This window comes from Amphiura filiformis, chromosome 18, assembly GCF_039555335.1.
Source record: "Amphiura filiformis chromosome 18, Afil_fr2py, whole genome shotgun sequence".
Classification (NCBI taxonomy): domain Eukaryota; kingdom Metazoa; phylum Echinodermata; class Ophiuroidea; order Amphilepidida; family Amphiuridae; genus Amphiura; species Amphiura filiformis.
Window position 1 is genome coordinate 13,329,040 of NC_092645.1, and position 24,103 is coordinate 13,353,142.

The following is a 24,103-nucleotide window of genomic DNA, read 5'->3' on the forward strand; positions in this document are numbered from 1 at the left end:
GTTATTTTGAAACCCATACCCTCTGTATAATGCTTTATCTATATCTTCCACGAGTGAGTATTTTAAATGGAAAGACTTGAGCTAAATCGTCCACAGGGGGAATGTGGATTTCAAATAGCCCGTTATACTCGTTTCTTAATTTTTTTAAAATTCTATCGGTTCGTTAATATGAGCTTAATCAGTGGCGTAGCCCGGATTTTGGAACCGAGGGGGCACAACTTGTAAATGTACCGACGGAAATATTTTTTGCCGACGGAAATTATTATTTGTTGACCCAGATTTTTTTGAATGGTTTGAAAAAATAAAAAGAAAAAAAAAAAAAAATTCAATTTCATTCACAATTTTTCATCATTTTTTTTTTATAATTCTCCCCTTTATTTCTGTCATCCTGGATAAAAAATAGTCGATTGTTAACCCGATTTTTTTCTCACCAACGCCTTCCGTCTACCGACGGCCTTACATCAACCGACGGCCATGACGGGGGGGGGGGGAGCTTAATTGTTACCATGTGTGCATATGTATAGAAGAAACATAGTGCTCTCGAAACAAGTGTTTATTTTAACTACATTTATTTACATTGCTTGGTATGTTACTAAATATACACACATAATATAATTGACCTGAAAAATATTATCTCAAAGGATATAGGCATATTAGTTTGAAAGACACTGATTGTCATGTTTTACAATTTAAAGTTTTTGACCAATATCACTTTCCTAGCCCGCAGCTAAGTCAACTTTATATTCCATCAAAACTTAAATCTACATTAACTTACTTACGGACACTTTGTCGCAGCTGCTGATTAATATTCTAATGTCCCTTTTGTTTAATGCAAGTTCCGTATGACACATGAGTTTGAGTTGTAGAGGGCACTATAGATGTGTTACTTGTTTGAAAGTTCTGGGAACTTACAACAATCAACAAGAAAAATTGACGCTCTCCTTAAACTTGGAAGAAACTACAGCGCAACATATTTTAATTTAAAAGAAATATATCCTATATAATATTGTATCATCTAAAAAATTGTGCTTTTTATAATATTATTTATTCACTGGGCACTTTTTATTGGATTTTTCTAACTTTGCATGACCCAAATATGAAATCCTTAAGAGAACACTGTCGTTTACTTCAAGTTATGTTTCGTAACTAGTATTTTCATATCCTTGGTGGTTCTCTCCCGATCCCTGCGTATACTGCATTCCCAGTACATCTGGTAAATTACGTAATCCTCCCATAGTTGTACCATGTTCCTAATGAACCCCGTCGTTATGGTGAATTTGAAGCGATGGGGTTTCTTTCACTTTACCTTCTTATTTCGGCTTAAAAGGACAGAAACTTTCCCGACAGTTAATACTAACATAATTTCAGCATTTTAGAGTTAAGAATAACGAAATTAAAATTTGTACATTATGGCTTTAACAAGAGACAATGTGCTTGTTTTTATAACGATTAAATTGTATGCTAGTACATATTATATTGGAACGTCAGTTATATATCATCACTTCACGTAACTTTGGCCCGATTCAATCGCCAAAGATACGACAATGATGAAACGGGATGTTCTCGAAAGAAGTTTTATTTTAGCTGCATTTATTTACATTGCTTGGTATGTTACTAAATGTATACATAATATATACTGACCTGAAAATGTAATAATATAGGCATACTAGTTTGAAAGACACTGGTTGTCACCCTGTTTTGCAACTTGCGACTAATATCACTTTTCCAGCCCGCAGCTAAGTCAACTATATATATTCCATCAAAACTTAAATCTACATTAACTTACATATGGACAATTTGTCCCAGCTGCTGATTAATGTTCTAATTAGAGAATAAAGGTATTGTTTTTAGCCACTGGAGTGCATCTATCGTCTCATATAACACGGGCGACATCATTATTTTTAAGTAAAACACCGAGGCGAAGCCGAGTTGTTTTTCGCCAAAAATAATGATGTCGCCCGTGTTATATGAAACGATAGATGCACGACAGCGGATAAAAACAATACATTCTTAAACACTTCAATTCAAATTTTTAAAAAGTATTACAAATTTCAAACAAATTAAATCCTACATTTTAAAGGAATTACCCAGGGCATAAAATCGATCAGTCTCGTTGTTGCTATGCATTTCCGATTGGTTCAAATAACGAGTACGAGTATCGGGTTGACACTCACGCGCTAAAGTGTGTGATATCGTGTCATATCACACAGGTAAGAACCAATAAGATTGCAGGAACGTTCGCAATATATCATATAAAAAAATTGGTTTTTTTAAAATTATTATTCACTGGGCTCTTTTTTATTGGATTTTTCTAACTTTGCATGAGCCAAATATGACATCCTTAAGGGAACACTGAAATTTAGTTCAAGTTATGTTTCGTAACCCGTATTTTCATATCCTTGGTTGTCTGGTCCCGGCGTATACTGCATTCCCAATCCACCTGGTAACGCCAGTAATCCTCCCATACTAGTACCGTGTTCTTTATGAACCTCCCATGCCTCGTTACGGTGAATTTGAAGCGCCGGTCCCCATTCATCACTTGGGTTCGACATCGCGCTCCATCGCTATAAAATAACACGATAAAGGAAAATTATTGCTATGGAGTGGCAATCCACGTGAATTTCTCAGCATTCTTATAACGCCCAGCTGCATGCACTACTACTTTCTTACGGCGCCTCTGATTGGTTGATTATGCGACAAATTATTTTGAGTGACCAATTAAAATACAGCTAAATAGTTACGCTCAATCCTCTTTAGTTGTGTAAACCGATGTTCCTGATTACTGCCAATCAGTGCATGGGGTTAAACGAAGCCTGAGGTCCTATTCTACCAACATATTTTAGCTGAAAGAGGGGGAGGGGGTAATAACTCATTCAAACATAATGGTCAAAATAATCATGCCAATGCTTCCAGCACCTGTTGCCAACTGTCAACATTTGTCACCAATTACCTCATAGTAGGGTCGTTTTCTGAAAAGCTGGATTGTATGCCTCTAAATATATGTGACGCGATAAAGCAAAATCAGTCGGAACTCGGAAATATTAAATTTTCAGTTTCTTATAGGATAGTAAAAAACATTTATAAATCTGGATTTTGCAGAAAACACCATTGAAATTGAACAGCCGGTTCCAAAGATATGAGCAATTAAAGAGTTTCCAAAACAATATTTGCGAGTTCCGACTGATTTTGCTTGATCGCATCACATATGTGCACACAGCAAAGCAAAAAAATGGGCACGTTATATCAACAGTCTAAATAAACGGGCGTAATGTTGAGCAAATTTTAACCACAATTGCTTAATTTTTGCGCAATATTTTTGATTGTTGATATTATAAAAGGAGTATTTCGTGATCCTAGCATCCTCTTTTTATGACATTTTCCAGTACATATCCACGAAAAAAGCATATTCCCAAAATTTCAGTTGATTCCGATTTTGCGTTTGCGAGTTATGCATTATTATGTATATTGCACTGCTCCATAGACAATACGTTGTAATTTCGTTCTGGTGCACCAGAACGAAATTCAAATTTCGCGATATCTTTGCTAAACGAATTAATCTGCAAGAAATATTTTGTACATAAACAGTATGTAGCCAGAGTATTCCAGCGATATAAAAATCTCAACTTTTTTTGAGAAAAGTGGGGGGATGAGGCTGTGGATCACGAAATGCCCCTTTAACCAACGTTGGGTAAAGCTAATTTTGCAGAGTGCCCTTCCCTCGCGCTATTATTACTAATACTTACTGCGGCCAAACTACCAGAATTGCGGAAAAATTCGTAGACCATGACCACGGGTATCCATACCACAGCGCTGGTTGTAATGAGCCAGCCAATAGCGCGTGCCCACACTGGATACGGACCGTTGTATGAAGGCTCCACCCAATTTAACCAATTGAACATGACGATGAACTGAAAATCAACAAATCGAGAAGAAAAATCATTATAGCACAAGGGTTCTCAACTTTATTTGGTCGAGGGTTATGGGGGTCAACACATTTCACACAAGGCAAGGGCCAAACACACCCCGGTTTCTTAGGTTTCCCTTACATTTTAGAGATAATCAAGGATCGGTGGTTGGTGATTTTCTCACGGGATTCTTGTTTACAGCCTGAAAACATGATTTCTATATGTCTTTGCAATTGCAATCACGGATTCATTTGCTTTTGCTGCTTCTTATTCATGACAAATCCTTTTTCTTGCTTTTTTCTTCGTCGTCGTCTTCTTCTTCGCATTCTTCGTGATGCGTATTCTTCGCATTTTGCGTCGCATCTTTTTTGCAGTTGCATTCTTCATTGCATTTTTCTTCTTCGCATATGTCTTTGCATTCGCAATCTACTTCACATTCTTTGCATTTTTCTTCGCATTCTTCACATTCTGCTTTACATTCTTCTTCGAATTCTTCTTTGCATGTTTCGCATTCTTTGCATTCTTCTTCGCATTCTTTACATTCTTTGCATGCTTCGTATTCTTCACATTCTTCACATTCATTCATTCTTCTTCTTCACACTTCTTTCGCATTATTCTTCAACGCGTTCGTCTTCTTCGCATTCTTCTTCGCATTCTTCTTCGCATTCTTCTCATTATTACAACATCACTTTATCGCTGTACTTACAAATAGAATAGCAGGTGTAATAGAAGTCCATAATAGTTGCCACCATCTGAAGAAAAAGAAATCCACAGCGCCATTTCCAACCATGCAACGTATGTCATTGGTAAAGCGTTTGATGCCGTAGATCCAGCCCAGACCAATGCATTCAGAGATCGCAAAGAGTAACACAGAAAAGGTGGTCGAATAACTGTCTAGTAGAGACGCCCAGTAAGGACCAGTCTGTTTGTCAAATAAATAGTTGGAAAAATACACGTGAAGATATTATAATTGAAGACCGAATTAAAAATACTAGTTTGCGTCTGACGTCAGGGCAAAAGTACGGCGTGATTGGTTACTGACCTGCGCAGTACGACATATTTGGTCTGGTTGACAGGACGTCATACGTAAACTTGTCTGTTTAATTCGGTCTTATTATAGTTATTATTTTTCAATACTTTTACAAAGGACTTTTGGCACAAGTTGACTTCCGGTAGAGAAACCCAGGATTGCTCTAACCCATTGCCTTAATCGACTTGTGCTTCGGTTTTCTTTTTCCAAGAACACCGTCTCCAGCGCACAAAATATTTATTGTATATACCCACAGACCCTAGAAAAAAAGGCTTTAATTGACATATACCGTTGGGAAAGGGGAGTCGTAACTTAGGTGTCGGACAAGTTGCAACATAAATCCTTGATTTACACTCCTTCGCTGAGCGACGAGTGATTGGTCTTTGACCAATGAGATAGCGCGCCTCACCCGATATTACAAAAACGCTCTATCTCATTGGTTAAATACTAATCGCTCGTCGCCCATCGACGGAGTGTATATTAACTTGTCCGAGTGTCAAGTTGTAAAGTTGTACAATTTGGTTTACAAGTATAGGCCCTAAGCGCGATCTCGCATAAAAGGTTAACAAGTTAATATCAAGGGGTTAGTGTAGGAAGGCCCTATCTACAATAGCTGCCCTAGAAATGTGTGGCTATTTTTGCATTATGTTTTGTATATATGATACCAGGCAGCTATTGCAGATAGGGCAATCTTGTGTAACTTACATGTGTAACGCACGCCAGACCACATATGAATCCCAGAATGCAAGCACCCAGTGTGACAAACATTTTTCTCTTTCTTAGTGTTTCTGGAAATTCATCACATATAGCGGTAACGACAGATTCGATGATGGTGAACTGTAGGTCAAAACAAAATTGGTATTGGGGAAGAAGAATATAGTTCATTGATCAAGCTCGATAATTTCAAAAGCTGTGGGATGGGACACCATGTTTGTCTACACTCCTCTTGTTGGACACGGTAACCTAAACCTATAACCATTTAAAAAAAAAAAAAATCAATACTCTTTTATTTATGATCCCAAACTATTCGTTTTGAAGAGATATACTGTTCATTTTGATTAGTTATATTATCACTTTGAACCGACAATCTTATCAAAATGAATAGTGTCTGATTTATTTTAACAACTACTCAAATTGACAAGATCTCCAACTCATTATCTGACAAAATTGTCCATTTAAATTTGACAAGATTCTGTTATGTCCACCTCTGAAAAGATAAACTACTCAAACTTGATAAGTTGGGTCATTTTTGACAAGAATCTATTCATTCTATATAACAAAAAAAAACATCAATGCCGCAGGCCCGAGACCAGCGACTCCCATGCGACGACTAAATACTCCAAATGGGACCCCAATATAAGGGCCCCGCAGGGCAAGAAAGCAAGAGTGACCTTAATGTAATTTGACACCACAGAAAATATATATTCTACTTTCATTATTAACGTTTTAAGCTTTCCCTCATTGTTCAAGCCATACCCTCTATCAGGGGGCTAATTTACAGTTTAAGCTTGTTGGATATCCGTATTTCGCGGTTATTGGTTCTTTGTAACCCTGCGGGGCAAACAAGTTTGATATCCAAATTATGCGGTTATTGGTTATTGCTGTAACGCCCCGTAGCCACCCCAACCAGCCACATACCTCATCCCGCTATACTCACTAGTTTCTATATATATGCTGTGGTGTCAAATATGGCGTGACAAATTATCCCGCTACCATGTCGACATCCATTTTTTTGCTAAGTTGTCTTGGCATGATAATTTATTTCGCCAAGACGACATCCATTTTTTGGTATGTCGACTTGGCATAACGCTTAGACGCTTCCGTATTAAAAGTAATAAATGTTTGCAATAATTTAGATTGTCCTACCTGACTATCGAGCCCAAGAGTAATCAACATGAGAAAGAACAGTATGGCCCATAATGTAGAGGGGAATAATCGAGCCACGGCTTCCGGGTATGCTATGAACGCTAACCCAAATCCTGGAAGTTACAAATAAACATAAATGTGATAAGCATGATAAGCATGATAAAATAAAAAGTACAAATGATCTTCACATGCCCGTTTTGCTTAATTCCCGGGAGACCATTGTATGGTTTTGACACGGAAGGATCATAGGTGACCATGAAGTCTCAAAAAAAACACCCTAATTAAGTATTTGCGACTAGGTCTGAAAGTGCATCCCTAAACAAGCATGACACGTGGAATTTCCTACCTTAAACAAGTATTGACATTATTTTTTATCCCCATTAGAAGCAAGTAAGTTGTTTTCCTGACCCAAAAGCCATTCCTAACAACAGGGAAAACACATATTATGCCATGCTACATTTTGTCTCAAAGGGGAAAACAGATTGTTATTCCGTAGGACCGTTATTCTGAAGGCTCGTTATTCCAAGGCAAGGGTCATTATTCCGAAGGGTCATTACTCCGAATTTACGGAACAAGGCTCGTTATTCCGATGGTCAATACTCCGAAGGCTTGTTACTCCGAAGGGTCATTACTCCGAATTTTGGTGACCCCGAATTTTAAAGTAATGACCCTTCGGAGTTAAAAGCTTTGTTTTAAATTCGGAGTATTGACTATTCGGAATAACGAACCTTGCAAATTCGGAGTAACGGTGTATTGAACCTTCGGAGCAATGATCCTACAAATAACGAACCTTCGGAAGACCCTTCAGAATAACGGTCCTTTGGAATAATGAGGTGTAACCTTCAAAGGACACCAAACACTGTGTTTTATTGTGCAGGGTATATATTTTTCTGATTTTCTTGTTTTGGATGCCCTAATCATGCTAATTCATGGTAACGTAGGCCTACAGTAGGCCTACCTGATCATGAAAAAAGACCCTTTTTACGTGAACCTTTGATACTCTCTTGTCAATGACCAAAGATCTCCGGGTCAGTTCGGGGTTGTTGTTTTTTTCAGGAAAGAACAAAATAAGTAACTGAAACCATACCACCATCGGCTACGTCCTCAACTTCTACTCCCAATTCATTGGCCATAAACCCAACGATTGAAAATATAACGAAACCAGCTAATAGGCTAGTTGCACAGTTGATAGCAGGCACCACCATTGAGTCCCTGAAGAAGATAGAACAATGAAATGTATTCAGTTAAACAGTGAGATTATGTGGTTATAATTAATGGATTAAAAGAATAGCACGTCGCCCATGGGTGCCTCCATAACAAGACCACCAGATTAACCCCATCAGGTCAAATTGACACCTCTTAACCCATACTATTTCTCTTATGTCAACTTGAAGTTATTTTGTCTCAATGTTCAGTGCAAACACCGCTAGATCATGCTCATAACTTTTTAAGAGTTATTCTTTGTAAAACTTCCCTTCGACCCACTTTAACCTTACATAAGCTTACATATAAGCTAACGTAATTATAAGCTTACATATACGTTTACATAAGCTTCTAATACTTTCCTATCACCCGAAACTTACAGATAACAATTGTTTTTGAATTTGTTATAAGAGGCCAACGTCAAGAGACCACCCCAGGCAGCACTGAGTGAATAGAATATCTGGGTTGCTGCATCCAACCACACCTACAATTAAAACAAATAATATATATCATTTATTTATAAGGGTATACGAGGTATTGTTGGTCGAAGCAGTCCAAAAAAAAAATCGATTTTCATTATCTGAATCAATATATTATTGAAAAATAACACTTTGGTGTTTTGCAAAAGTTCATTCTACAAATCATATACTTTGAAAACTTGCTTAATTTATTGTTGTTAATGATTTATGTACGTTTTACAAAAGTGTTGTTGTTTCAGCCCTCTTTACAACAAACTCAAGAACCTACAAAAGTATATCTGTGATATCTAAAAGGCTTCTAAAGCTCACTACCATTCGCAAGATACTGTTTTTTTCTGCTGCTTCGACCAACAATACATCGTATAACCTTAAAGGGAAGAGGCTTACGCATCATTCACTGGAACATTCAAACATTACCACTGTAAAACATTACTAACTACCACACGAGATCAAATTACTGATGCTGGGGGGGCACTATTTGATTTTTTTATCGCCGCCTGAGGAGGCGGATTTTAAAAAAATATTTTTACAATTTTAATGTGTACCTTTATACAGAGTTTGGTGGATTAATTCTATTTTTTTTACTCATCAGTGTCACTAGTGGGCGAAGTTTTTTTTTTCAAAAAACTCCCATGCCCACCCCTGGAAATCTAATGGTGCGCCCCTTATTATTGTTATTCTACACAGGGGAAAGAAGAATCACGCATCTCACACTAGCGCAATTCAACTTGAAATTACAATGGCTTTTCTGATTGGCTAAGACTAGGGATGTGAAACTATTGTGCCGAACTCCTTTTCCCGGGTGCATTAAAACTTTTCTACAACAAACATTTGGCTATTCCAATTCCAGACATGTTCTTAATCTTCCCCCACAGTAGTGTGAATTGCAAATGGGGTTATCTGAATGGGTGACTCCTGGAATAGCCCATTTATAATTCAATAGGCTTACCTTAGGCTCAGCAACACGCGGCCAATCTGGAGTTATGAAAAATTGGATCCCTTTGGAGGCACCAGGCAGAGTGACACCACGAACCAGCAAAATAACTAAGACGACGTAGGGAAAGATTGCAGTAAAATAGACAACCTAAATGGTATGAGAATAAAGAATATTGAATTCAACATGTGAACAACTGGAGACTAAAAGTCAGGTATATTTTAGGAACAACGTAGTTTTCCACTTTTCGCCAGATCATCTATGCTCTCCTGTTCTTGGTGTTTAACCAGCGGAGGAGGGAGCTTCACCCCCACACACCGACATCGCCTGGCTAATAATTATTTGGTGCAGCAGAGATACTAAAATAAATACCCGGGATCGATACACGTGAATTGCTATGCACGATTTTGATATCAGGCGAAAATCTTCGGATACCGGGGTGGAAAATGATGAATATCTCCCGTAAATGATTTCGTCTCAAGAAACCAGATCTGGTCTCATACACTTGTAAATACGTGTTGAACAGATATGATAGTCGTTAGTTTGCGTCTTGAGAAAAGGCCGTGCGTCTTGAACTCAAAATCTGACCAAAATTCTAATTTTATATTGCGTTGGTCCTGTACATGTATGGACTACAGCGCCCAGGCTATAGCTGCACTCACTACTCCAGTGGAGGCAGTATGACCAAGCTTACTCACACAGCGAGAAATCAATTACCCCGGCTATTGTCAGTAGCCTTAGTCAGGTCACTTGGCTACTGCGTCTCATATTAAAGGTCGGAATAAAATGACCATGCGTGGCTGTGGATTCAACCTACCATGGCGATTTCTACCATGAAGATATCGGGGCGATGACACTGTGCCCCACCCCATTGGAACCGTTGACATGTACCCCGCTTGCCCCAACCCCATGCACACACCCCATCCAATATTATTGGTTGACCGTTTGAATATGCTTCAATAAAGAATCGATACTGTGACCCCATTTGGTCACCCCTTGTGACAAATGTGCCCTCTCCACGGCTGTCCCTCGATTGCGAAAGTCTAGTAATTCGCTACTGCACTGCCCGTTCTACATTTCTACATGTAAATACTATAGTATTCCATCTAAAATGTTCATCAATGGTATTGTTAGATCTGGAGAGTCTATTTTGTTGAAATATAACAGTCCATGACCATGATAATGTGAATTGACTATTCAGACGGGCTGACAATTTAAGGTGGCGGACCCTCGAGGGTCTGACACCCCAAATTGCATCCCAAGTATCACTGTACAACTTGGAGTGTCAGCCGACCACTCTAGTTTTTTTGGTTTTTTTTTGGTTGGTTGGAAACCTCGAATTATCTTGGGGTCCGACACCCCAAGTACGTCCACACGGTCAGAATCTGTCCCAACCCCCGAATTAGGCCCACCCCTTTAATTTGTCGACACATAATATTTTCGGCACCCGTCTGGACACAACTTATTACTCGAGATTTTTCTTTACCTTGCCCGATGATTTGATGCCTCTAATTAAACAAAGGAAGACAATAAGCCAGGATAATGCAAGGGTCCCGGCTAGTTCCAGAATGATGCCACCTGTCTCGTTCATGTTATCAGCCTCTTGAAGAACTCGATTTCTGTGAGAAGAAATTAATAATTGGCAGAACAAGTTTTTTAATCCAATGTTGTGACGTAACGTGACGGGGAAGGGGACCTGAACGCTTATATCGGTTAACAGCGCATGAGGAATTTACCTTTACGGTAAATCCAATAATTCCTTGCGGTTAGACCCGAGACAGTAGAGAGTTTGTGAAATGAAGTTCGACTTCCACGGCAACTTCACAAAATCGATTGAATTTCTTGCTCAGATTTACTTCAACGCGAACGTCTGTTTGGTTAATACACCAACAGCGTCTTGTCGCTTACACTCGCGACATGTGTATCAATGGGCGATCAAAAGAAGAGCAGGTGTAAGCGACTGCTTCAAACTTTCTCCCTTTTGTTTGGTCAAGTGGGTTATTGGTCACGCTTTAAGACAAAAGACAAATGCAATGTAGTTTGTTTTTCTTGCCAGTCATTTTTTGATATTGTTCCAAATCCAGTCAAGTGCAATTATCATGGGTTCTTATTTATTTTTATGTTTTAAATGTTGAGTGATTTACATGAACAGTCCTCTGTGGCTCCTCTCCCTAGTAAAAGTGGCACAATTGTGCATACTGCAGTTACTGTCCGTTTTCCTATACACAATACACAGTGCTCTTTCCCATTGACGCGTGACCCTACAAATAGCCCTACGTTAACAGTATGGGGATATGACTAGTTAACGTCGCTGTGTGAAAAATAACCGGCCAATATAAAAAGTACTCTTCTAAAGTTCTAGAAAATATAGTTTTTAACATGTCCTAAATTTTTAGCTAATTTAGATGTTTGGAAATATTCGTACTTTGGTGTTTTAGTTAATGTTATAGGTAATAGTACATTGCCTAGTTAACGTCGCTGTGTGAAAAATAACCGGCCAATATTAAAAGTACTCTTCTAAAATTCTAGACGATATAGTTTTGTAACATGTCCTAAATTTTTAGCTAATTTAGGTGTTTGGAGAGGGTCGTACTTTTTGTGTTTTAGGAAGGACATGTAAACGACAGATAACACCAAAAATATGAAGAAATTATTTCCAAACCGTGTTAAGTCAAAAATCATTATGTTGCTCATTTTCAAGAATGCTGGTTTACAAAAGCACGCCATTGTCTGATTTCGTGAACAAAGCCACACATAACATTGTTTCCGTTCGTTTCCTTTATAATCGGTTACCCAACTGAAGCTATGAATACCAGCTTTATTGCGATATCGCACATGAAAACAGTCACTTGTGCACAACCAGAGAAGATCCGATTTAATCAGTTGAGCTGTTTCAATGAGTGTTATCTTGGTTTAATAGCTTTTAATGGGGTTAAGTCCTGCAAAGGTCGAGATGAATTCTACTGTAGACATGACTGCATCATGGCTTTTACCCTTTCGTTGTTAACTAAACATATCTCGAGATTAAAACAAGCAAATTGAACAGAACAAACAGCATTTGAGAGCTAAGACGCCGCCCTTGACGTTGATATAAGCATCATGTCATAACGGTATTTCTAATTGCCAAAGAGGGCGCTTTTCACTTGCACAATTTTTTTTAGACAGGCTGTATTCCTGGTTTGGGGGAATGGCTCATACATATTACATTTTAACATTAAATCAACCAATCAATCAATCAATCAATCAATCAATCAATCAATCAATCATCGATCAACCAACCACATGAATCAATGTAATTTAAATCAAAACATCAAGCAATGGAACTTACTTCCAGTATTCTTCACTGGGTGATTTCCTCAGTCCGGCTATTGGATCACTGTACATACTCAAATCATATGTGCCGTCAGCATTCTGTGATATGTTGTAGATGTTGAACTCGTCATTTGTAAGGTTGGCTATATTTGTACACTTCCCTTCATAGGTGGCGTTAAGAACGATGGAATCGTTATTTGCCGTGCAAAGGCTGGATAATAAATATGACAAAAAGATGATGATAATAGCGTAAAAACGTTACAAAATGCTGATTTTAATAGTCTTGGGTCTGCTATGTATAAATTTTAACAACGCGCGGACACCCATGCACCCATGATACCCCCACAACCCGTTCATGCACCAAGCACACAACTACCTCACTCACACCCCTCCTTCAAATCTTACCCACGGCATAATTACAAACGTAAATAACCGTTTGTACGTTAAAGAGGACAACGAGCATGCACAGATCGTAAAAAATAGTCATTTCAGCTGATATATGGCAACACCGCATTCGTAATGGAGAAGAAGTGTGTATTTTTGTGGTAACCTGTAGTGTGCTTAGCCTGAGTCGATTGGCCTATCTCGAACAAACACGCCATGCGTAGCTGTTGAAGAATTCGCCCTACTATCATGGCGATTTCTGACAGGGTGTAACAATAAAATTTGTACAATTTTGAAAATAGAATGACACAAGTATGCCGCTTATTTTTTGGTTTGATATTTATATGTCTATCAAGATCATTTCTTTAGCCACCAGATACGCTTTGTTCCAATAAAATCGATGGTATACAAGTGAAGATATGGCAAATTATGTAACCTAGTCTTAAAACCGCTTGGGCCACTTTTGTCTAAGTGTTACAAAAGTGACTGAATAGAGTTGAACCGTGTACAGTTGGACGGTGCTCTTAGGTAGCTTTAAACAATGGGGTATTCGAAGTGGTAGAAATGATTCCTTGAGTTTTTGAAAGCCACAACTAAGCACTGACATTAGTGACATAACAACCTCATTTACTAGAAATCGTGGCTGCAGCTCCACAACTTTAACCCCTGGCAATTCACGTTGGAAGAGCGTATTTTTATGGTTGTAACATTCGGTATCACATGGAGTAAGCAGAAACCATAATATTGTTTATAGCTCATTTTCCAAACTCACATAACTTTGAGAAGCATGTAGAATTTGTTAACAGAAATGCTGGCAATAGTCCCAGAACAGCTAGAAGCCCAGCTTAACTTAATTTCAAAATTGTATTGTTTTGTACTTATGAATGCAAAAACTGTTCTTAGTTTTATCAATGATATCTCAGGGATATGACAAATTAATGTACTTTATTTTAATTTGAAAGAAATTTCATGACTTCATTTATAGATTTGAGAGAAATATCATATTATTATTAAGTTCATGTTAATTACATGAAGAAACGCCACTTATAATTCTTTTGTGTCAGTTCTTTAATGCACGATGAACATATCTACGCAGTTCAAACTTGATATGCGCAAACATGGCAAAAGTGGCCCAACACGTTTTTGAACCCATGCTAGTAAAGAAACCAACTAATCGTTTATCCAAGATATTACTGATTAAAGTGCATATAACATTTGTGCCATAACTCTTTTAGTCTTTTCCTGAAACGTCAAAATGCAATTGTACAAATTTTATTGTTACACCCTGTAGGGATGATGACGCTGTGTACCATGCCTCCAATAAACATCCACCATCCCCACCCTGCACACCCCACATAAAATACATCAAACTGAACTATACACGATATGATCATGAACAATACATACTCAAATGCTCCTCTGCATAGAGGTGTGTTCCAATAATGGTCACATCCAATCCATGGTAGGTCAAGGGTGAACGACGAGAAGAGATAGTACAGGGAATATGTGATGATAACGTTATATGAGATACCAACAAAATAATTGGTTAAAATCATACCGTATCCAACACCTATAAAAATATAAGAAAATAGAAGGGCATCAGTAAAAAGTTTTTAAAATCAATAGAAAATTTGACCACGGTTATGGTGGTGGAGAGATAGCAAGAGAGATTCCCCTTTCCAAACGTACGTATCCTCGGGCTACGTATCATACGCGAGTGCATCTATACTCTCATGTTAGGGATTTCGAATAGATGGAAATCGCAAACTCTCTATTATTTTAGTCTTTTACTCCCTTCGTTTGTAGCATTTCATTTGGATTGTTGATCTTGTGAATGACAGAGGCTTCCAAGCCAGTTCCGATCATCTAATTTCGGTACGCTCCTCTGTATTGTGAATACTACCCATTGTCCCTAAGACCGAACCTTGCTCTACCAGTCAATGGTCTCAGCATGACATGGATACACTTCGCCAAGTTGTGATTTATTGTAGAACTATCAAAAACAAAAGCCTCACTCAACCAATCGTAACTTACCTCTCAGCATACTGGCATGGTTACACTTCGCCAAGCTGTGATTGGTCATTTACTGTATTACTGCCTTAAACGGAAACCTCAATCAACTAATCACAAGTTACCTACCAGCAATGTGTACACTTCGCCAAACTGTGATTGGTCATTCACTGTAACACTGCCTAAAACGAAAACCTCAATCAACCAATCATAACTTACCTCTCAGCAATGGGTACACTTCGCCAAGCTGTTATTGGTCATTCACTGTGACACTGCCTAAAACGAAAACCTAAATCAACCAATCATAACTTACCTCTCAGCATAGGTACACTTCGCCAAGCTGTGATTGGTCCTTGGCTGCAGTATTGTCCAAAGCTAACCTCCAGGAAGAATATTGGAAGACCAGCAAGCAGCAGCATGGTGAAATACGGGATGAGAAAAGCGCCTGATAAAGAAACCAAATCAATAATTGCAATGAAGAGTTTAGACGTCATATTTTTCTTTAACATATTCTTTCACCCGACCTGGGTGACGAAACTGTCTAAGTGAGTAGATTTCTACTGGATTTGTACACATAACTGAGAACTTGAATTTACTTCACAATCCTGATGAATTTGTTTCAAGATATTCTTTCATGGATGAGCAACTTCATTATCACATGATCACTGCCGGATGCCATCGCCCTAACCAGAATCCTTACCTTAATCCTAACCCTACCCTTATCCTAATCCTAAATCTCTTGTGGTGGCCGCAGTGAAATTTAGCTTAGTTGGTTTAGGGAACATGATTGTAGGTCTAGTATTATACTCATGGTACTCTTCCCCAAATGAGGGGGAAGCCCTTTTTCTCTCACCCCTTTTCAGATTTTTATAGTGAAAGGTAATATTTTAAAGGTATTAAAATAGGTCATGGTCAATAGGGCTCAATGGTAGGCCCTACTTGACCTATTTTGCTGTGTAACCTAGGTAACGAAATAATCCTAGATTGTGCAATCCTTTCTTTATTTGAATTGTTTTATCAAACTGAACTTTTGATACAACTCTTGTCAAAATATTGTCAACTTTGATGTTTTTGACCCCCATAGAGCCAAAAACGTGACCTTTGACCTTAAGTTTGTAAAGTTCGATGACTTTTTCCCGCCAAAAGTTACTCCAGTTTGATTGCTATTAGGCATTTTTGCGTAGTCCATGATGTCAACTATGGTAAGAGTGCAGCTTTGCCCCCTCCCCCTCACAACCTCACAACCCCCGGGTTCACCCACTGTTTTGAATGGTTGTGGAAAGATACTAGGAACATCTTCTATAATCTGTGCTAATAATTAGCCTAATTATTATCGTTACAATCCATGGAATTTTGTCAAATACAATAATGATATAACGTAACTTCAGAAATGAAACAAAGTTTTAAAAAAGGTGAAAGAGGTGAGAGGTGGTTTATTCACCGCGTGAATTTCTTAAGAAGAAAATGGGGTTTGTAAGTCTTTGGGTATATCCATGCTATAACTATTATACACTGAAAACTTTAATTGGTCAGCTTGACTAACGTAAAGTTAGTCCAGATGGTGCCCATCTTGACTAACGTAAGGTTAGTCAAGCCTGCTTGACTAACGTGCTTGACCAACTTGACGTTAGTCGAGCCGGCTCGACTAAATTGCTTGACTAGCTTGGACGTTAGTCAAGCCTGCTTGACTAACGTTAGGTTAGTCGCTCGACTAGTTTATGACTAACTTTAAGTTAGTCCAGATGATGTCCATCTTGACTAACCTAACGTTAGTCAAGCAGTTCTAAGCTAGTCAGGCAGCTGCTTGACTAACTTGCTTGACTAGTGTGCTGCAAACCACGTTACTGGTAAAAAATTGAAAAAAAAGAGACAAACATGGATGTTTATCTTGTCTGGTGGGATTTATTCTCATAGTTTTGCGTTTTGAAACTGATAATATTACTTGAAGAAAATCCTCTTACCTGGTAATCATGTTGACAACACATTTATGACCACTTACCTTCATTGGGAATTGAACTCGGACCTGGAGATTGCAAACCCTATACACTCACCACTAGACCATTGAGGCACTTACAAATCATGGAATCTAATATTAGTACTTATCATGTTCAGTATGCTTACCTTAGATTTTAAACTCTGTAATCGCATGTGAATATCCAAAATATCACTAAATTACATTAAAAACCATCAGAAAGCTTTTACAAATATAAACAGTAGTGTTGTTAACAATGATGCTAGTGCCAGGTTGTCAATCCTTAACTTTCCATTCCGATAATATTATTTAACTATTACTAGACAACTACGTATAATGGGGTAGCCATTTCAAAGCAATTTCCTATGTGTTGAACATGCACGTGCAAAGTTAGTCAAGCCATCGATATTGTAAGCTAGTCAAGCCCCGGGGGGGGGCACTCAACTTTGGAAGTGACGGTAACTATGTGCCTGTCAATAGGCCCCCTCTTTTGAAGTCGACTATACCCGATGACCCCTTTTTTTTTTAAAAGCCATACCCGATGACCCCCCTTTTTTTTAGTTGCGGCTACCCAATGACCCCCTTTTTTTGGTTGAGGCTACCCAATGACCCCCTTTTTTTCTAGAATAGCATCATCAAAATGGAACAAAAAAATGCCGAAACTGTCAAATTTTGCTCAATTTTTTCAAAATTATGCCGAAATTCTCAAAATTTTGCTCCACTTTTTCAAAATTTTCTACCCGATGACCCTTTTTTTTAAATCTTATACTCGATGACACCCTTTTTTCAAAATATTGTACCCAATGACCCCCTTTTTTATTTTGTTTGTACCCAATGACCCCCTTTTTTAAAATAACGCTTTGTACCCGATAGGCCCCTACTTCGCGACTCCGGTAGGCACATGCCCGTCACTTCCAAAGTTGAGTGCCCCCCCCGGAGTCAAGCACCGCATTACACCTTAGTCAAGCAGGCTTGACTAGCTTATCAAAATTGCAAGCTAGTCCAGCAGGCTGGACTAGCTTGAGCTACGGGCTTGACTAATGTTAGGTTGGTCAGGCGGGCTGGACTAACCTGCTTGACTAGCTTTAAGTTAGTCAAGCAACTGCCTGACTAGTTTAAGTTTTCAGTGTAAACTCAACCCAGAAGGTATCGAAACGATTATAGATGGTCAGATATATCGGGAACTGAAATATATAGCAAAAACTTATTTAACATGTTTAATGTATATAAAGCGCAGCTTTCACCTGCGCATTTTGATATCTCTTTTGTTACTCTACGATATCATTTGGTCGAGTTATGTGCGCTTGAGTGGCTAAAGTCGCTGCACTTATCTCCTATTCAAGCCAATGAAAGATAAGACATCTGCGACGACGAATCCAGGCAGTGATAGACAGTGATGGTGGTCACACCAAGTATTGAGATGTCAGCAGAAAGAGACTAGTTCATGAGATAAGTCAGAGATAAGTAAAGGGTAGCAAGTATTGAAGTTGGAAGTCGAAGGAGTAAAATAAAGTAAAGTTCATGGTTAAGTAAACAGAGCACATCGGTGTCCTTTATCTTGATTGTGTGTGTGTGGGGGGGGTGTACATGACGAACGCATTTGGCTTGAATAGTGCAACATTCAAAATCCGACTTGAAGCCACTCAAGCGCCCATAACTCAACCAAATGATATCGTAGAGCAACAAAAGAGGTATCAACATGCGCAGGAGAAAGCTGCGCTTTATAATAAGTTTTTGCTATATATTTCAGTTCCCGATATATCTGACCATCTATAATCGTTTCGATACTTTCTGGGTTGAGTTTGCGTAGCTTCGTACGTAAATGTCACAAAGCTTCAAATATTGATATTTTTTACAATGTTGTAACAAAATCAACGTCATTTATGCGCAATGGAATTGTAATTATGATTTTAAAGGATTATAGTCAGTTTGTGCTGTCGATAAAAATTAATCCAAACAATTTTAACAATAATTTACATAATTGCATTTCAGCAATACAAAATAGGCCGTCTCACATTAGTTTGTAGAGCAACGAACTTTGTCAGAAAAAAAATCGAAAACCACCTTAGGTCTGTTTACCATTATTTCTATAGCATTCCCAAGGTCGCCTTTATTTGCACTTGGCAATGGGAATTATATACACTGTCAAATCATGTGTGATATTTTCTTCCAGAATTAAAGTTTTACCGGTGCATTAACATTCTCATATTAAAAATACTGAAGTAAAATTATTTCCAATTTTCAATTCTTTTATGAATTCAAATTAGTCATTTCTGCATCATTTGCCATCACTGATAATCTCAACACTAGGATCCACAACATGCTCATCTATCAAGGCACAGTTCTTTAACCACAATACATTTGAACATTCATTGAATGACCTTCGAAAATTTGGGTACAAAAACTCATACTCTGAAACTTGAGGTCAAATTTTGCACTATGATTGTTTAATTGAGGTTATTGAACTATGCCATTGGGATGAAGCCATTGTGGTCCATAGTGATAGAAAATAAATACACTGTCAAATAACATGTGATAGTTACTCTCATCTCACTTAGGGAACGTTCATAAATACTTTGGTAGGGGGGGCTGGAAAATTTTGATTTCGGTATGTCAAAACTTTTTGACCCCCCCCTCTGTCTGTATGTTAAACTTTTAGAACCCCCCCTCTTTATGGACTGAAAACTTTTTTCGCCCCCCCCCCCTTTTGTATACACCCAAACTTTTTACCCCCCCCACACACACACATAATGAAGGTATACTAGTAGTACTTAATATAATCCGCACTTGTTTCCACTATAAGTAATGCTTTATTTTACTAGTATAGTGGATTAAACTTATACAGTTTGAACCTTGTTACAAATTCAAGCAAACAGATCCGCAATAAATTTCTCATTTATCAGTGTCACTCTTACAGGCCTTATGTCTATAATAGGCCTAAATTGTCAGGACATCATAAAATATGAATAAATTGCTTTCAAATAAGGTCTCAAAAGTTATTGCACGGATGTATCAGGGGTGGATCCAGCTTTCTTGGTGTGGTGTGGGGGCAAATAAAATTTTGGGGCACAGACGAAAAACAATTGCAGTTGCTTTACATACATATATACCGGAGCTTTAAAAAATGCTTTACTGGATGTGCGCGCGTAGCGCGCAAAAAATTTGTATTTTACTCTATTTACACCTATGATCGGGATGAAAAGGGCCTTATTGAGACAATGTGCGCGCGTAGCGCGCACAAATTTTGTATTGAACTTTTAGGCCCCCCCCCCTTTATGGGTGTCAAAACTTTCTTGACCCCCCCTTTTGCCACGTTAAAAACTTTTTTGCCCCCCCTTTTTGGAAGGTCAAAACTTTTTTGACCCCCCCTACAAATTTTCCAGCCCCCCCCCCACCAAGGTATTTATGAACGTTCCCTTAGAATTAAAGTTTTACCGGTGCAATAAACATTCTCATTATAAAAAATACTAAAGTAAAATTATTTCCGTTTTTCAGTTTTTTTATGAATTCAAATTAGTAATTTCTGTATCATTTGCCGTCACTGATAATCTCAAATTAAAGCAAACATCCTTGCGATCATTATGGTCACCATGATGTTTGAAGTCAACCCTCACATTGGCTCTAAGGTCATGATTCTGAACTGTAACCTTCTTTATTATGCTGACTGTATATTTATAATTGAAGACCGAATTAAAAGACTAGTTTGCGTATGACGTCCTATCAACCGGAACAAAAATGCTATACTGCGCAGGTCAGCAACCAATCACGTCGCGCCTTTGCCCTGACGTCAGACGCAAACTAGTCTTTTTAATTCGGTCTTCAAATATACTCCTACTCCGATCCCCGCCTATATACTCTCTTACCTCCGCCATTTCTGAAGGTAAGATATGGAAATCTCCAGACATTGCCTAATCCAACAGCGTAACCAATGGTAGAGAGGAGGAAGTCCATCTTACTCCCCCAGTTGCCTCTTTCTTTATTCTCATCCCCGTTGTCAACCTCCATTTCCATCACCTCGACAGCCTCGTTCTGAAAAAAAAAAAGAAATTAATGATATGTCGTCAATTGTTCTTTACGTTGCCCCTATGCCTTCCCTACAATAAAACCCCAACATAACAGCATATATTATTATTGATTGGGTCGAAAACAATGAGACAACTGTTGGGATTTTCCTAGACTTGTCTAAAGCCTTTGACAATGTTGACACTAATTGATCACAGCATTTTATTACATAAATTGGAATATTGCATTCTGGATTTAGAGGATAAGAGGAAACATAATTACATAACAGAAAGAGTTCTTGTAAATCTCAGTATCGTGAATGATATAATACCGTAAAGATTCGCCTAATGGCGCACACGGGCTCCTTTGCCATGCGGTAAATTTCATGTGCAAATAAAGAGCTCCCTCCTCTGAAATTCCAACCAGAATTAAAGGTTCCGTGCCCTTATTTGCTGATGCGAATTTTACTGCAGGGCACTTTTAGGTTGTGCCTAAAATTCCACTTATGTCTTATGTCAAGGGAGCCCATAGCTAGCGCCATTAGGCGAACATTTACGGTATGTGGATTACCCAAGGCTCCATCTTAGGCCCATTACAGTATGTATCAAAATGATTGGTATCCATCAATTTTATGTTTATTAAAAAGTCTGCCTCTACCAAATGCAACATTGGATATATACTCTTGAAATGTCCAGAATGTATAGTTAATACAATTAATCTAGAAACTATTTGGATCTTATGTTAAATTCTAATGTGTCAGATTCATCCATTGTTAATGAAAACTGATGGGTACCAATTATTTTGATACAGCTTGTATTTTGTGTGTTAATGTCTGCATCACCATAAATACTTTAACCATTCTAAAATTCCTCTTTGCAGATGACACTACTAATACTATTACTTATTCACATAAGGACAATGTGTCTAAATGTTAAAGGGGGCCTCCAGCAATCATAACATTATGCCTTATATGTTAGAAAAATATTTATCAAGCACGAATCACATGGTTGTATTTAAAACAGACTCAAATTGACCATAAAAACGAATAAAAACAGTCGGCTCTCAACACGCGATATTCAAAATTCCCGCGCCGAAATTGTCTAAGTGCAATGACGTAATGGTTATTTGTGTTCAATTGTCGTCAGCCTTCGTTGTATTACTGGGTAATATCGGCGCCCGGGAATTTTGAATATCCCGTGCTGAGTACCAAATGTTTTTATTCGTCACAATGAGTTTGCTTTAAATAAAACCATGTGATTCGTGCTTGATAAATATCTTTCTTACATATAAGGCATAATGTTGTGATTGCCGGTGCCTCCCTTTAAAAGAAGTTAATAAAAGTTTAAGGCTAATAACTTGACTCCGTGAATGGTAGCAAGACTAATGGTGCTCAAAATACAAATCATAGAGCATCAAATAAAATTGTACAATGTTATCAGTTTAATATCATATCGGATAATGTAATTCTGGAAAGGATGATAAATACCTCGGAAAAACAATTGACAAAAATCTAACTTGGAAATTTCACATTGCCAACATCTCAAAGAATATATCCAGAGGTGTACATGGTGTAGGAATAATAAACCAACTAAAATTATTTCTTCCCAAACGAATTATGTACTCATTCACTTTAATACTTCAGTACTTTATGGTATCCTAATACTTGTAAACTATATTATTATTGAAAAGAAAGAGAGCAAGGTATAGCAACTTGATGTGGGGAAACAAAATACAGGCTAGACGGTATGCAGAGGGGGACAAAAAACAACAAATGTAGGCATAGAAGTAGGTGAAGTTCGACAGCCAAAAATTACCAATTCCATGGCCCACAGAAGTGTTAAACCTGCAAAAACAACAGGGATCAATGGGAATACAAAAGTGCACTAAGTGATGAAAATCACAGTGCACATAAGCAGACCAAACAGACAACAACAAAAAACCGACGTTTCGAGCAGATAAACTGCTCTTCTTCAGGGACAGACAACAAAATATAAAATCAAACATCGAAAAGTCATAAAATCAGCCATTTGTTATTTTGTGAACTGAAATTTGTTAATAAATCATAGACAGTAACACTATGGCTGTCGAACGATAAAAAAATTCAAGTCAAAAAGTGAAGGCAAGTTCAAATAGAACTCAGTAGCAAACACGACAACAAGCTCAGAGCAAAATAAGCTGTGTCTTTACTCTATGAAAGCAAGTTTACTACATAATAATATATTATTATTATGGAAAAGATTTTTAAACTTCAAGAACAGGCACTATAAAGAATCATATCTAGTAGTCCCCTGTTTAAGTCACTCAGCCTCAATGTTCAAGAATGACAAATTTGCTTATGTATTTGCCCTACATATTTAATAATAATGCTCCTGGGTACGTACATTTAACTAAGCACAACTACAAAAGCAGTAATCTTTCAACATTGTTTGCTATTAAACAAATGTAATATTTGTACGCTTCTGAACAACATGACTGGCACTAAGCGTATTTTGAGAAAATATGGAATCGCCGAAAATGACGTGGATGTGTAAAGAAAACTCCAATCAAATGACGATTGTTTGATGAAAACGTTTAAAATCTCGTTTAATAAATTTTAGTGAAATTAGCAATAATAGCACTGATAATATCAAATACTAATATCAAATCTTTTTATAAGCATGTAAGTGGCATTTTTATTTTCCATGTACATGAAGTATTATCTTTTGCGTAATGCATTCAACTTTCATATTGTATTTATCACGATTAACGCTATGTACCGTATATTAAAGTTCACCAGACCGTGTCGTTCATACACCGTCAGTACCAATGCCCATGATTTATTTTCATAAAATCAAAAGCCTTATACTTACCGACATCTTTGGTCCTTCTTCAGTGACCCACCAGTTCTAGTAGAGTTATTTTTTAATTCCTTTAGTTTCTTATAAACCGTTTCACATGTAATATTTCCTTAACGAAGATCCACTATAGTAAAGTTCAGGTGTACACCATGATACGTAGGTAATGAAG

The 24,103-nt window shown here is 37.8% G+C and overlaps 1 protein-coding gene across 1 annotated transcript; it reads right to left on the reverse strand.

Annotated features, from left to right (window-relative positions):
• Nucleotides 1–552: 552 nt before the first annotated feature.
• On the reverse strand, nt 553–24,103 carry LOC140139889 (sodium- and chloride-dependent glycine transporter 1-like). Its single transcript, XM_072161650.1, has 14 exons — nt 23,947–24,103; nt 20,959–21,124; nt 15,437–15,568; nt 14,521–14,683; nt 12,746–12,940; nt 10,904–11,036; nt 9,433–9,567; nt 8,385–8,488; nt 7,889–8,013; nt 6,802–6,914; nt 5,641–5,772; nt 4,612–4,827; nt 3,744–3,908; nt 553–2,564 (listed from the first exon to the last, which is right to left on the reverse strand). Exons 1-14 carry the CDS (start codon nt 23,950–23,952, stop codon nt 2,370–2,372), a joined length of 1,980 nt encoding a protein of 659 aa, XP_072017751.1. The 5' UTR covers nt 23,953–24,103; the 3' UTR covers nt 553–2,369.

Excerpts from the sequence above, each read along its gene's own strand:
- LOC140139889 (XM_072161650.1), bottom strand. Across the intron at positions 11,037-12,745 it reads CCCAGTGAAGAATACTGGAA|AAATCGAGTTCTTCAAGAGG; the intron begins GTAAGTTCCATT and ends TTCTTCTCACAG. Across the intron at positions 8,014-8,384 it reads TTCAAAAACAATTGTTATCT|GGACTCAATGGTGGTGCCTG; the intron begins GTAAGTTTCGGG and ends TATCTTCTTCAG.